General features: G+C 36.1%; 4 protein-coding genes across 6 annotated transcripts; 1 reads left to right on the forward strand and 3 right to left on the reverse strand.

The window, feature by feature from the left end:
* Window positions 1-1,230: 1,230 nt before the first annotated feature.
* Bma-oac-46 (Acyltransferase family protein) lies at window positions 1,231-5,227 on the forward strand (the record flags this gene model as incomplete). 2 transcript variants are annotated; one of them, XM_001898491.2, is made up of 11 exons in its annotated part: window positions 1,231-1,395; window positions 1,587-1,700; window positions 1,816-1,980; window positions 2,084-2,277; window positions 2,363-2,525; window positions 2,613-2,772; window positions 3,050-3,287; window positions 3,762-3,969; window positions 4,155-4,355; window positions 4,593-4,760; window positions 4,961-5,227. In XM_001898491.2, the coding sequence occupies 11 exons, from the start codon at window positions 1,231-1,233 to the stop codon at window positions 5,225-5,227; spliced, it is 2,043 nt and encodes a 680-aa protein (XP_001898526.1). The 2 variants fall into 2 exon arrangements, with proteins under 2 accessions (XP_001898526.1, XP_042933861.1); XM_043077927.1 differs by lacking the exons at window positions 1,231-1,395; window positions 1,587-1,700; window positions 1,816-1,980 and having other exon boundaries at window positions 2,105-2,277.
* A 1,612-nt stretch (window positions 5,228-6,839) lies between these two features.
* Bm6241 (Hsp90 co-chaperone Cdc37, putative) lies at window positions 6,840-8,541 on the reverse strand (the record flags this gene model as incomplete). The annotated part of the gene is made up of 7 exons (XM_001898492.1): window positions 6,840-7,004; window positions 7,122-7,317; window positions 7,460-7,578; window positions 7,671-7,832; window positions 7,941-8,012; window positions 8,098-8,283; window positions 8,353-8,541. The coding sequence occupies 7 exons, from the start codon at window positions 8,539-8,541 to the stop codon at window positions 6,840-6,842; spliced, it is 1,089 nt and encodes a 362-aa protein (XP_001898527.1).
* Window positions 8,542-9,356: 815 nt separating this feature from the next.
* Bm2062 (Smfn protein, putative) lies at window positions 9,357-10,538 on the reverse strand (the record flags this gene model as incomplete). The annotated part of the gene is made up of 4 exons (XM_001898493.2): window positions 9,357-9,488; window positions 9,605-9,757; window positions 10,052-10,201; window positions 10,419-10,538. The coding sequence occupies 4 exons, from the start codon at window positions 10,536-10,538 to the stop codon at window positions 9,357-9,359; spliced, it is 555 nt and encodes a 184-aa protein (XP_001898528.1).
* A 944-nt stretch (window positions 10,539-11,482) lies between these two features.
* On the reverse strand, window positions 11,483-13,711 carry Bma-madf-3 (the record flags this gene model as incomplete). 2 transcript variants are annotated; one of them, XM_043077928.1, is made up of 7 exons in its annotated part: window positions 11,483-11,703; window positions 11,882-12,054; window positions 12,266-12,434; window positions 12,523-12,685; window positions 12,808-13,013; window positions 13,412-13,584; window positions 13,650-13,711. In XM_043077928.1, the coding sequence occupies 7 exons, from the start codon at window positions 13,709-13,711 to the stop codon at window positions 11,483-11,485; spliced, it is 1,167 nt and encodes a 388-aa protein (XP_042933862.1). The 2 variants fall into 2 exon arrangements, with proteins under 2 accessions (XP_042933862.1, XP_001898529.2); XM_001898494.2 differs by lacking the exon at window positions 13,650-13,711 and having other exon boundaries at window positions 13,412-13,565.
* Window positions 13,712-13,742: the final 31 nt, after the last annotated feature.

Consider the following 13,742-nt stretch of genomic DNA (forward strand, 5'->3'; position numbering starts at 1 on the left):
AGTATGGAGTAGAGTGGTGACATAACCGATCACTGAGAAGCGCTCTTCCTAAACTGCAAAGGGCAATTTTGACCTTAACTGATTGAGTGCTTTTGTTTTAAAAGTAAGTTGCTTCTGTATGTGAATTCATTCATATTCCAATAGACGACATTAAATTCCGATGTTGGGAAGAACCGGTTTGGAGTGCTGCACAAGATGGAATCAGCTAATTAAATTCAACGGGTATAACTGAAGTCGAATTTTCTCACTTTTAATTCTGTCATTTCAATTACACTATTCATTCGTTTACTTTGCTTGAAACCACACAAAAGGATTTATGCAATCATTTAGACTTACTTTCATCGCATTTAATAATTGTTGGCATATGGCGGGAATAAGGAACCTCTTTGGATTGTTTGGATTTTTAAAGTTATCGCATGTTTCAGTAACTGATTTCTTTTCCGGCATTTGCTGTAATCTTCGCTGTTATTTATTTCTTCTGACATTACATCTTGTCATGAAGTGAAGAACAGGGATGGTTCTGAGAAGAGTTCAGAGTTACCTGAGGATAGGGTAGGGTAGTCATATTGCACTGGCATTAATATTTTGAAGTTGCGAATATTCCAGGAGAAGTGCAACTGTATTACTTATTTAGGAGTTTACATAAGCTTTTGCCCGCTATAATCGGACCATTTACTTCGTGCAAGTGATCAGTGATCATTCAACGATCGTAAAAATGATCGCAATTTGAAATTTAACTTTTTAAACATCAAAAACTAATAAAGAAATTGTCACTAACTTTGTATTTAATTGCAGCAGTGTCATCAACTGAAACCGATTTCATGAGATGTCTTTGCCGTAATATCCGTTTTGATATCACAGATTCAAGTACTTTTGTATTGTAGTGTCACAAGATCTCATTAGCAAACTTTTCTTTCGGTTCGCGCACTTGTCGTTCCGTTCATCCTTTCATTTCTCATCCGTTATCGGACTGTTTTATTATTCTTGTAACTCTCCCTCCCGGTATCCTCTGTTCACTGGTGGAGCAAACGTAGTGTGATAACCTACCTGTCTACCTTTTGATATCTGTTCACCTTCTGTGCATTTGTTAATCACCATTTCGTTCCCTTCTCATTTTCCGATTCGCTCGCTCCTGCTCGTTCTGGTGTAACAGTTTGAGTATTTCTCGAATGACTTTGAGAAAAATAACTCGGTGGAAATTTCTGATGACATTCATTTATTTTAGCTGACATGTGGCAATCAGTGGTGTCATCAGTACTGTTTATCATATCATTTCATGCAGAGAGAAGCACTGGCGAGTTAAATAATTACAACGAAAAGATCGTGTTCACTTTCATTAATACCGTAGCAAAACGTAGTAATGTCAGCCGACTTTGCGGTGATAGCCTTACAAAGGTAAATACTACTAATTGTGGTGCAGCAGCGATGATTAGCTCTGATTAAGTGGCGGATTATCTAAATGTCAACAATTATATAGCATATGAGGGAATTCTTTCCCGACCTCTGTCAATTTCATCATCAGCTGCAGGAATAGAGAAATTTATAGAAATAAAAATTTTCAAATCTTAAGATTCTTAGAATTTTAGATTGGTCCATATCTATTCGATTACAATACGATCCCAGCTCAGAAGGATTTCTTTATTACAGCCTATACATCTGGTGATGCAGAGCAATTTTTCAGCAGGGATCAAGATCGCTGGGTACTTTCTATTGCTAGTAGATGAGTGGATCGGTGGACTGTGGTAATATCTATTCAACTGTTCCAGAATAGGAAACATGGATAAGTTCTTTGGACTTGTAAAGAAGACTTTGCAGGTGTTTCGAGCATACAAGTGTATTCAAGCAGCCGGAGAGGCACCCTATTCAAAATCCGAGCATCCTCTGCATTACTGCTTTGGTTATAATGAAAACAATGAGAAAAGTAATGGAGTGGCATATGGGATTTGTATTCCATCCACTTGTTATAATGACCGAAACAAGGTATAGCAGTAAGACCTGTACCAAAACTTTGCATTATGCCAGTTTATTTACTTTCTTTATTTTGCTGCATTACTCGCAATGATTCATTTTGCACTGTGTGCAGTTGCTGGATGAATGGCGATCAATGGTATCTGCCGATACTTTGGCAGTCGATTACACCTCATGCACCAAATCACGTCATGACCAGCAGTGGTATCAGAAGCCAGTAGCCATGGCGGAATTTATTCTGCATCAGAACTTCATGCTGCTTGTTGTAGTTGCCACTGTTTATCATATCAAAAAGGGGAAGCAAACCAGGTTTGTGGTACATCAATCAAATTGCTTAGATGCATTAGAAATCCTTGAATTCCAGTCGAAATTATTTTGTTGATTTTGTTGTCAGGAATAAATGGACAGAAATCTTGTTGGCCTTTTCCGCAAAAAAGAATTTGCTGAAATTGATCCGAATGCCAAAAGATTCACAATCAACGATCACTTGTATGTTCGGTATGCGTTTCCTGTCAATGGTCTGGACCGTTATCGGTCACTCATTCATTTTTGTGCAGGTATCAAATTTTTAAGTCAGATGTTAGTTTGAAAAGAAATGACCAGTACAGATTTAATTTTAATGTCGAATCTTTTTCGGTCTGCAGGCATATTTGGATAACGTTGAAGAATACAAGGATGATATGGTCGATCATTTCTACAATCAGTGGATTACAAATTTTACACTCGGCGTTGATACTTTTTTGGTTCTCAGTGCTACGCTGACCGCTTTCACTTGGTTTACAAAAATTCATAGGAATTTATCAGGTGTGCTACTATCTGTGTCAAATTCTAAAAAATTTATTAAACAAAAATACTGTCAGAAATGAGCATTCAGAAATATGTTTGAGATAATGAAGTTAATGATGTTCTGCCTTCAAATTGTTGTAATCAGATGTTGTGTAATAATGACAATTAATGATAATAATTAATAATAATAATAACCAACAATAATAATACCAAACACTATAGCAAATAATTGTAGTATTAGCAAAGATAATAATAGTAGTAATAATTTTTAATAGCTTTTAAGTTCCTTTTGCAGAAACGGTGCCAACGTGGACATCGTACGGTTATTGGTTACGTTATTATCGTCATCGAATCATCCGTCTATGGCCAGCTTATATATATGTGTTGGTGGATGTTGGAATGCGTGCATCAATCCAACATTTCCATCCGATGTGGCCTCCCACTGATCCGGCTGTCCAGTGTCCCAAACACTGGTGGGAAAATGTCCTCTTTGTAAACAGTTTGTTTGAAAATCGCTGTATGCCGTGGACATGGTCAGTTGTATAAATTTCATCACTTCTTCAGTTCATTGAAGCCAAAAGATTAATTAATGCTGCTCCGTAGTTTGAGAGAAAAGTAGAGAACGGACGAAGGTGTTGAGGCCTTGCTATCGATGGCGCTGGACTCTATTGCAGACATTTAACAAAATCATTGAGATGGGAAATTAGTGCGCTAAATATTGATATTATATTTTACCGGACATTTTATTATATTATATTTTACTGGATACGGGACAGTTTATTCGAAATATTCTTCGCAGCACATTGCACATGTGATATTATTCATTGTTGAGAGAAGATTTGATTTTACATACACAAAGCCTTCCATAAAAAAAGTAGCAGTGGTATTGACTGTAATGTTCATCGATCAGTGATGATAGCACAAACTTAATCGGGTAGATAAAATCAAACAGAAGTCATTTTGTTTAACGAGTGTAATAGTGTGATATAAATTGAAGTTAATTTCAGGTACATTGGTACCGAATTCATTTACTACCTCTTGTCACCGATATTCTTGCTACTCTTACATAAAGTGCCAGGAATCGGGTTGGCTGTCTCAGTGATAACTATAATGTCATCTGGTTTTCTAAATATGTTTGGCATGATACATTGGAACTTTCCGCCAACTCAGTTGCTCTGGAGGCAACCGGAGATTTTTAGTGCTGACTTTATTAAGGTAATTTACAGTCTTAATTAAATATTGAAGACAAAATCTTGATAGAAATATTGGCAGTCAATTTTAAGTATCATCTTCCTGATTTTTTTCTGAAGAAATCGTCAAAGACGGGAAGCAAACAGTGATGTTCAACTAAAATTCGAAATAAATTTGAGTGAAATGTCAAAATATATTTCTCCTTGCAGCACCATGTGTTAATGTACATAAAGCCGCAATACCGAATAGGACCGTATATTGTCGGTTTACTGCTAGGCTATTATTTAGTGATTGTTCAAAAGTGTACGAAAAAAACGCTCCAACAAAGTATGAGGTTACAAGCAATCGGTTGGATTTTTGCATCTATTGCTTGCTTCTGGGCCATTTTTGGCTTATACCCTGCTTTACAGGTATTTTCTACCAATAATTCTACTTGGATTTTCTATCAATAATTCTATTGCATACAGAAGTAGTATTTACATTTGGCTTAAACTATTCTATCGAATATTTCTTGATATTTACGAAGATTCACAAAGATAGAACATTAATCATTCAATTTCTGATTCACTGCTCCTTAGTCATAATCTAACTGGTGCATTCATTCCATGTTCCTATTCCGAAAAAACTCAAAGTTCATTTTTATTTAGGGTTGGGATTGGCGCATATATAATCTTTTCTATGGCGGTTTCCACCGAACAATATTTGCTCTGTCTATGGCTTGGCTTATTTATGCTTGCCATACTGGTAGTGGAGGAATCATCAACAGAATGCTTAGCATGAAATTGTTCATACCATTATCATCGCTTTGCTATTCGGTAATTATTCTAGTTTATTCGTTGTCTTTCATTTTATTAAAATTTTCAACTATGATTGGAAGATATTTTCCATGTCTCACAGTTTCACAGCCGAGTACAACATTAAATCTTTTTTTGTTAAGATGGTTGGTTATACGAAAGAAGGTTTTAGTTGAATTAGTAAATCGCTGATATTCACTTTCCCCACTCATTAATTTCAGGTATATTTGGTGCACATGGTGTTAGTAGTATTCACGTATCTGCTAGTACCATTTCCCATCATTTATACAACAAAATGGCCAATTTTTGGGCACTGTGCGGTTCAACTTACATTATCTTACGTTTTTGGTATCATTTGTGCGTTGCTTGCCGAACTACCAGCACTGAATCTAGAAAGGATCATCTTTCATCATGGTCATAAAAATACTGCTGTGCAACTGGCTAAAGATTGTGGACTGCAGCAATCTAAAATAGCCGATATTGGATAAAATCAATATCTTATCACCATACGAGGAGGATTCTAATTGCTTCTTTTGACATTTTTTTCTTTGTATATAAATTATGTCGGTTGTCTGTTATTAGAAATAATTCCAGTCAAGTTTACATTATGTAATTCACATATAAAATGCAGAGAGGAAACGAGGTGGTTTATTTCTAACTCAACAAATAAATGCTTGTGAGCGCACACAGATTCTGCTAAGGTTTGAAAATGGATAATTCACGATACATATTTCTCCACTACTTACTACTGTATGCTTCAACATAGTACTATTTTATTACTCATTATCATTATACTTCACTATGTGGGATAGCATTCTATTAGTCAAGATTTAGCTTACAATGAATATTCAGCTCAGTCCACCAAAAGAGCAAGTAGCAAATTTACTCTTGTATTGTAAATGAGTGTAATGTTCTTTTACTGTTGATTTATTGTGTCAATTTTGAATAAATTATTTCATAACTATCAATTTGCAACTGAGTAACTTTTGAGTAGATGAATTAGACCTCATAACCTTTGACCATTACGGTTATCAAACGTCAATGGTTTTATCAATCAATTAGATCCTTATGTTTTGTCGTACACCATGCAGAAGTGCGTCCCACAAACGGATATCCTTCGGTGGACGATGCACTTCCACACGACTCCAGCAATACACTACCTCCTTGACAACCCGTTTCCTCTGCCCTAAGCGTCACTGTCCTTCAGTACCTACCATCACGATTTAACTAGAACAAACCCGTCTGCAAACACCAGCTGTAGCAAATTACTACCAAAAGGGGAGGGAGCTTAAAGCCCGGTTACATAGCTCTTGGGACGTTCTCCGAATTCTAGAAAAGGCCTTAAAACCCAAGCCAAAACACTCACACAGCGCCAATCTCAGTAACAGAGAACTGTTGCGAAAAGCAAGTCCTACCAGAATTGAAAGGACATAAAATTCAAATATTCACCTTTACAAAACAATAGCCTTTAGGAGAAATCTTGTTCGGAATTTAAAAAACATAGCAGAACGTCAGTACAGTTGTACCACAAACTCATTCCTTGTACAGCCATATAATTAGAACTTGAATCTTTAGATTTATCTAGAGTTATGCAAACTCTACGATACAACTGAAAAAAGGCTGTATCAGAATATGTTCAGATCCCTTCACTTTTATACAAATTTAAAATGCCATGTTGCTAAGCGATTTTTAATAACTGCTATTTGAATACATAAAAAATATCGAAGTAGGTCACAAAATATCACTGCAGGTATTTGTACAAAGCATCATATAATCAATAACGAGGGTGCATGCAAATCTTTTAAGATCTTCTGGAATAAACATGATCTACATGGTGCAACATTCAGTGTAGCAGAGAGAGAACAATGGAAGAAAATCATAATAAGCCTAGAACGACGTAACCTTAATTGAATAACTAGGAAAGGGCAGTTTCCCCCGGAAGCATGTATAAATTATTCGAAAAAGAATATTTTGAGAGTCAGTTTACCGATAACAACTAGTTCAAAATGATAGTAAATTCAAAGAAACCCTCTTTATGATGTAAAAGGAATGTGACTCCAACGGATCAGAAAACTGTGCCCTCAACAGTGAGAAGTCATTTCAGTTGTTTTTGACACTTTCCTCCTTAGCTGCATTTGCGTCCGGAATCCATAAACCACTATCAATACATCGCTGCAAATGATATGTAAATACTTCACGATCCATCTTCTCAGCAACTTCCTGCAGGCGTGCCACTTCTTGACTATCAAAAGCGGCTCTCATGTCCTAGAAAAAAAAAAAAAAAAAAAACATCCACTTCTCTAAAAAGACGAGATGCGAAACAAATTCTGCGGAACTAACAAACAACAAAATCTGATTCACCCAAAAGAAAGAAAGAAAAACCTCAGGCAAACTTTCATACACTTCTTGAGGATCCATACCACCCGGTGATGCAGCAATACGTTTTGCCTTCTCCTCTGTTTCATATTCAGCAATCGCTGCATCGCGCTTGTCTTTGCCTCTCTTACGAAGCCTATCACAGAAAGCATCAACCTCCTGTCGAAACATCTTCGCATAGGAAGGGTCGGCAGCACGGAACCTGTACACTAACATCAAGTTATTTACTCGTCGCATTTATGTTTAAAATAGTAGTAGTTGATGAAGAAACATAAAAACTTTCCAACTATCTGAGAATCCAGAAAATGATATATATTCAAAACAAACATGGCACATAAATTCACTTTTTGAAAAAATTTTTGATGACATTTGTGTTGGTTGCAAGTGCATGAAGAGTTTTCGATAATTCAAGCAAGTACTGTATAATAATACACTGTTCTGCCATAACGCACATCTCTTTATCCTGAATCATACAGCAATTAGAAGAAAGTACAAATACTTAAGTTCGAATAGTAAAAAACATCAAAAAGGACTTCACCAAGAAATGTTTTTCACCTTGAATTCCATCGCAAGATTTAGCGCTTGAATGGTAAGCCAGCTAGCAGTAAAATCGGAAGCCAAATGAGGGTACTCTAATAAATACTTCTCGGATTCTTCCAAGCCATGAATTGCACCATATGCTTTCAGCAACTCGTCGTTTTTCGTGAAAAAATCAGACTGCAAAATGATGTGTTAAGGAAAAAAAAAGAAGGAAAGAAAGTAAGAATAAAAAAATGAAATACATATGTGACATTTATTTATATAGTTAAGGCTTAAATAACAAACCATGCGTTTGCTTTCCTCTTCCTCTGATAATTTCGGTGGTTCGGTTTTCTTATCCACTATTTTATTGATACGCTGAAAACTAGAACAAAAATTAGTGGAGGAAAGGTATTAAATGAGAGAGGTATTAAAATTGAAAGAATGAAAACTAAGTAACAACCGATTTACTAAAGGCTTCATGACCAATGGTATCAACATTCCACGGTTCGTTCTTCTCTTTCTCATTCAATTCTTTCTCTTTTCTTTGGTATTCCTCTTCCTGCTTCTTAACTTCCTCAATCTCAAGTTCCAACTTGATTCTTTCTTTGTCGTCCAAATCACTATTTTTTAACTTCTCTTGTACTTCCTGCAAAAGTGGAAAATAATTGGTTTAGCAAGAAAAACAAAAATAGGAAGAAGAGTTTTTGGCGCTAACCAGTATTCGTTTTTCCACAATTGACTTTCCCTCCATTAATTTCTCCTTTTCCTGTTTACGCTCAGCCATTCGTTCCAAGCGTGCCTGATGTCGCCATCGAAACAGCGAAGGTGTATCGATGTTCGGATGTGTGTCATCCTCATCATCTGATACTTCGATCGTTTTCCACTTGGAATAATCCAATGGCATCCTTTAAATGAAACTATTAGAAAAGAACGATTAATGAACACCCAACGACCACTCTCCAGTGAAACAGAGAAGATAAGGATGAGGTAAGAGTTACTATGTCACCCTGAACTCGACAACAACCTCCCCACCCATCAACTCACTCTCATTAAACTACTACTGCCGCCATCACAGCACCATGTCACCACTGGTTTATAGACAAGTTGCGAAACTTCTCGAATGTTTCGACGCATTGCACTGCAGCTCAATTGTCCATCCATCTTGCTTCTTGTTTTGCAGAAGGGATTTTTGGGGGGAGGGGTGTTCCGTAATGTTTACATTTGAAAGATGAGGTAGTGTACTATAGCGGGAAAAGTACTGCTTAGAGCAAGTCTTCCAGCCATCTGTCTCGTTACTTTTGTGACATGTCACACAGTGGCAAGGCATCTCTCCTAGGGCAAAGTGTAAGAAAAATAAAAGTCATAAGAGGTAAAGATGAAGTGATAAGCGACCTTGATGGATGAAGTAGGCCTTGGCAGGAAACCACCGCTCGCTGAGATATTTAAAGAATTGCATAACTCAATACTCATTGTTCGATAAGATATACCACCGAATGAAATTAAATGCAAATTTATGGAACGATCTGGTGATATATATATGAATAACATAGAAAAACACGATATGAGAGTAGTTCGAAATGCAGCTACCAAGATTTAATCTGTACAAGTATAATCGTTTCTCTCCTTCTTTCGAAACCCTCCATTACATTTCTCCAAATTTTATGCTTTTATAACAACCAAACCAAAGAAAATTTATGTTTATTTTTATTTAAAGAAAATTTATGGGATGAAAATATTCTTCTTGTACCAATTCAGTTCTTGAATACTCTCATAAATATCATTAAGCGCCCGGTGGGTATTTTCTTTTTGTGGTTTTCTTGCATATACATCTGGGTACCATCGCTTCACCAACTAAAATACACTGACCGAACAAATCAATAAGAGATGGCATAATATGTATATGAACAATTGATGAAATAGTTAACTTGGCAAACAGAAATTTTTCCTTGTTTAGAGAATGATTCTACCTCTTTTATACTGGATACATCGATGTTACGATAGTGTAAATGCTTTTCAAGTGTAGGCATGTATTTCTGTAGAAAAATTCGATCACTGCCAACAGAATTACCACCAAGAGGGCACATACCAGAATCAGTATGTTGCCGGACATATTTTAAGATCTGCAACTATTCAGTTTTTTTTTTTTTTTTTTTTTTAAATCCTAATAAGGAAATACAAAGGTGTTGAGGAACATTAAGCAGGAATATGTACTATTTTTGCTCATTGGCAAATCTCATTTATACATTTTTCCTTGTTTTCGTCTCTTCCACTTTAATTTTTTCTTCTTATCGGTAAAATTTCACAAAAAGTAGAGGAATTTCTTTTCGGGACAAAATTACTGCTTCCCGAAATCTATACTTTATCCCTTTGTTCACTTCCCTACTCAAAACAACTTACTAAAGTGATATGACTACCTCATTCTCAGCTTCCTTCATAGTTATTTTACTAGATAGTATTTCCTGCAGAAGGCCATTGGATGCGAATGTTGCTTTACACCAATTATCCATTCCTTCAAGAACTTCTTTTGGTTGTGATATGACCAAATTAAGTCCTTCTTCGACAACCTGCCAACCCATATTTCTTTGTCAACAGTTCAAATCAAACTTTAAAGTCACATCAGTCCCACGTGTACATGTATGTTCATGTATCAATCATACAAATGACTGAAATGATGAATGCTAATTTTAAAATAAGTTAACATTAGAGATCTCTTTCGGAAAGCGATTATCGGTTTCAGATTTTCTTACCTGAGCTTAAAAGAAAAAAATCAGTGATAGTTACCATCAAATCAGCTTCAGTAATGGCACATGCAATTTCAACGATTGTTTTACTGCTAACATCCAGACCTGTCATTTCGCAGTCCACCCAAACGATACGCCGGACTCGATTAGCTTTACTCATAGTAGTAATGCTTTTACTCAACAGACGATGGAAAATACTGACAAATGCCGTTTTAAAGAGATATTTCGAAAATTGAAGAAAAAGGCAACGTCTCCTGAAAATGAAGTCCACATTTGCACTTCATCTAACAATATTGTCAGTTTCACCACTACATTTTAAACAATAATAACTGCTAACACCGTGAATACTGCCCCAAGCTGCCGTGGATTCACACAAAATATAGCTAATCTGGATAAAGGATATATGCACGTAATTAGCCATGAAATATGAGTAGCTGATATAAATAAATATTCCTTTATTATAATGTGACTTATTCGTCTATTACACTATACAATTATACATGATTCAAGATAACACACGTTATTTCAGCTTCTTGCAATTTTTTCTTGACTGTTTATCCCAAAGTAGGTCAGTATCTTTCCGGAATTCTATCGCATCTTTAAAACCATTTGATAGGAGTAAAAATAATTAGCTGGCCCATACTTGTCCAAAAATACATATAGAATGCAACAAATCTTATGCAAACATGACTTTAAAAAGAACAAAACGGTGAAGAATAAAGATGCAGGGTAGGCATTTGAGAGTAGAGGAAATAAATATATACGTGAAGACAACACAAAATGCAGAGAAAAAGAACCCTCTCGCATATGCACTGGATAATCTAGCACTATATGCAACAACCTAAGTTTGATTTTAGAATTTTATAGCAAAATAAAATAAAAAGCAATAACAAAGAAGAATATATAAAATAACTTTGGGAAAAGTGAGAGAAAGCCGGAATATGTTCTCTCGCTTCTAATTTAAACAACCTGAAAGATAATGTTCATGTAACTATAACGGTCTAAATGATTTTTTAGGACAACAAAGAGAAAATATACCCAAGATCCTATTAATGATACTACCATTTGGAATTTCAATATTTGCATTGCACAATAATGTTGCCATTATTTAGAATCAAACTGCATCTGCTGCGAGAGCCTAGAATTATCAAGCCAGTTCTGAATCTGAGCCTTCGCGATTGCCCTAGCATGTTCCGGAAGTGCAAGCATATCAGCTGTTACACTTAATGCAAATGCTTTGTCACCATCAACAGCATTCATATCACGTTGCTGCAGTGATAAATTTCGTGTGACCATTGTTGCCCGCTCTGCTTCTCTGTGAGTACCTGAAATTCATTTTGAGACTTCTAACCAAGTTTATTCTTTATTAGCAACACCTCGATCTCTCATTTATTGTTTCGTAACATCTTGTCACTGTGAAGCAAAAAATGTAACAAATAACTAATGTTTGAGTTACTCAGTTCCTTACGATTAACAAATATAGATTTTATTATCATTTCTCACCCTGCACCGTTTTAACAGTAGTCATTCCTCCCGGGAACAGTACTGAAGAATATAGTGGCTGGTTCTGCGAGACACTGTGCTGACCGTGCGCACTATCTGCTAAGTCATCCAAAAAGCCATCTTCGGACAACTCTTCACTATCATGTTTTCGTTTGACACTTCTTGAATAATGCCTAAAAGATTTCAGTTGCTTATGAGTGCAAAGTATTTATTCAACCCAGCTTGTTGCCCAATGAATTTTTCCAACTCTTCAATAAATTTTTTCACTTATAAAATGGTCATTGCCAAGACATTATAAAATGCATATTTCGAACAATAAAAAAAATCTTTTTGGATAGAGAAATAAAAATTAAAGTTGTTTCGTAAACACATAACTTAACTTACGTGGCTCGGTCATCTAAAAATGGATCAATCCACATCATTTGAGGAAACAGATCCCACTGCGACTCCTCTACTTCACCACCATTTGCACTTGACATCCGTATCTTTCGTTTCTCTCTTACATAGCGATCACGCACTTTCTTCCATTGCTTATAGATAGAATTAATGTCTCCTATAAAAAGTCTTAATTGAGGATGATAGCACAAAAAAAAAAATCAATAAAAGTTTGAAACCAGCCAGAAGTGGAAAAGAATCTGAACCTGGAAAATCCAAATTCTTGATAATTTCAGCCCATGCTTGATTTCGACATTCGGAATGCCTATATTTGGGATCTCTGATATCATAAAGACATGGATGTTGTTGCACTTCTTGAATTAACGATAGCGAGAAGGTCGGATCATTGATCACGATATGATGCGGAGTCTAGAATTGGCCAGTGACCGGTTTCAAATAATTTACTTTCCAACTTAACTATGTTAATTTATCGAACAAGCCCATTCCAAATCTTTCCTATCCTTTCTTCCTAGCGCAAATTAAATACAAACTCCTCCAGGTGAAAGCATAACTCCTTTGCCGTCTTTAGCACGGGCAAACTGTTGCTGCTGTCGGTCAATCATATGTGGGTCCAAAAAGGTCAAGTGTTTAAAGTATTGCCATCCAGTATGTTCCGCACCGTACTTTAATTTCTTTTTCTCTTTTCCATATTTATCACGCAGCTGCTTCCAACGATTATATAATGTACGAGCATCACCTGGAAAATCATTCACCATTCAATTTTCTTAATTTCTCAAACTCATCGATTAAATTCATTAAACATCTCAATATCCATCGGTAAGTTCTTTGCTCCCACAAAGTTAAAGGATAACAACGATTACAGTTATATTTCGAGTGAACCATGATAACATAATGAGGTCGAAAATTATAATGATCATGATATTCTATCACGACTACCATTACAAACTGATGAAAAGCTGTGTCATACCAATGCGGGTGAGATTCACTATTTGTCTCACGCTCTCACATCATATAAAATATAAAATTATTCAAGCTTTATGGCTATCTTATCCATCGCATTGATATGGTAATATTTGCAAGAGAAATAAGTAATATGATGATAATAAGAGAAACAGTATGAAAAATTAATAATACCATCAAATTGCAATATCTGTACAAGCCGATTCCACACTTTGATCTTATGATCCGCTGAGCGATACAAACGATCCTTGGCATCATAAAGGCAGCGACTGCTACGAACAGCCTCGATAAGACGTAAGTTGAATGAACATGGTTCTGGCTCTTCCATCGAGTGACCCAGCACTCTCCTGAAAACAGAACAGTCTTCCTGTCTGATGACCAAGAATGAACCCATAAAAATGTAAGGACTCACAAGGACAAATCCGCCTCACTCTCCTGCTCGTACACTGGTGACGGGGACTGACCACTCTCCATGCTGCACTCCACGTTCAGCAACCAAATCACC

The sequence above is a fragment of the Brugia malayi genome (assembly GCF_000002995.4).
Source record: "Brugia malayi strain FR3 genome assembly, contig: Bm_v4_Chr2_contig_001, whole genome shotgun sequence".
Lineage (NCBI taxonomy): Eukaryota > Metazoa > Nematoda > Chromadorea > Rhabditida > Onchocercidae > Brugia > Brugia malayi.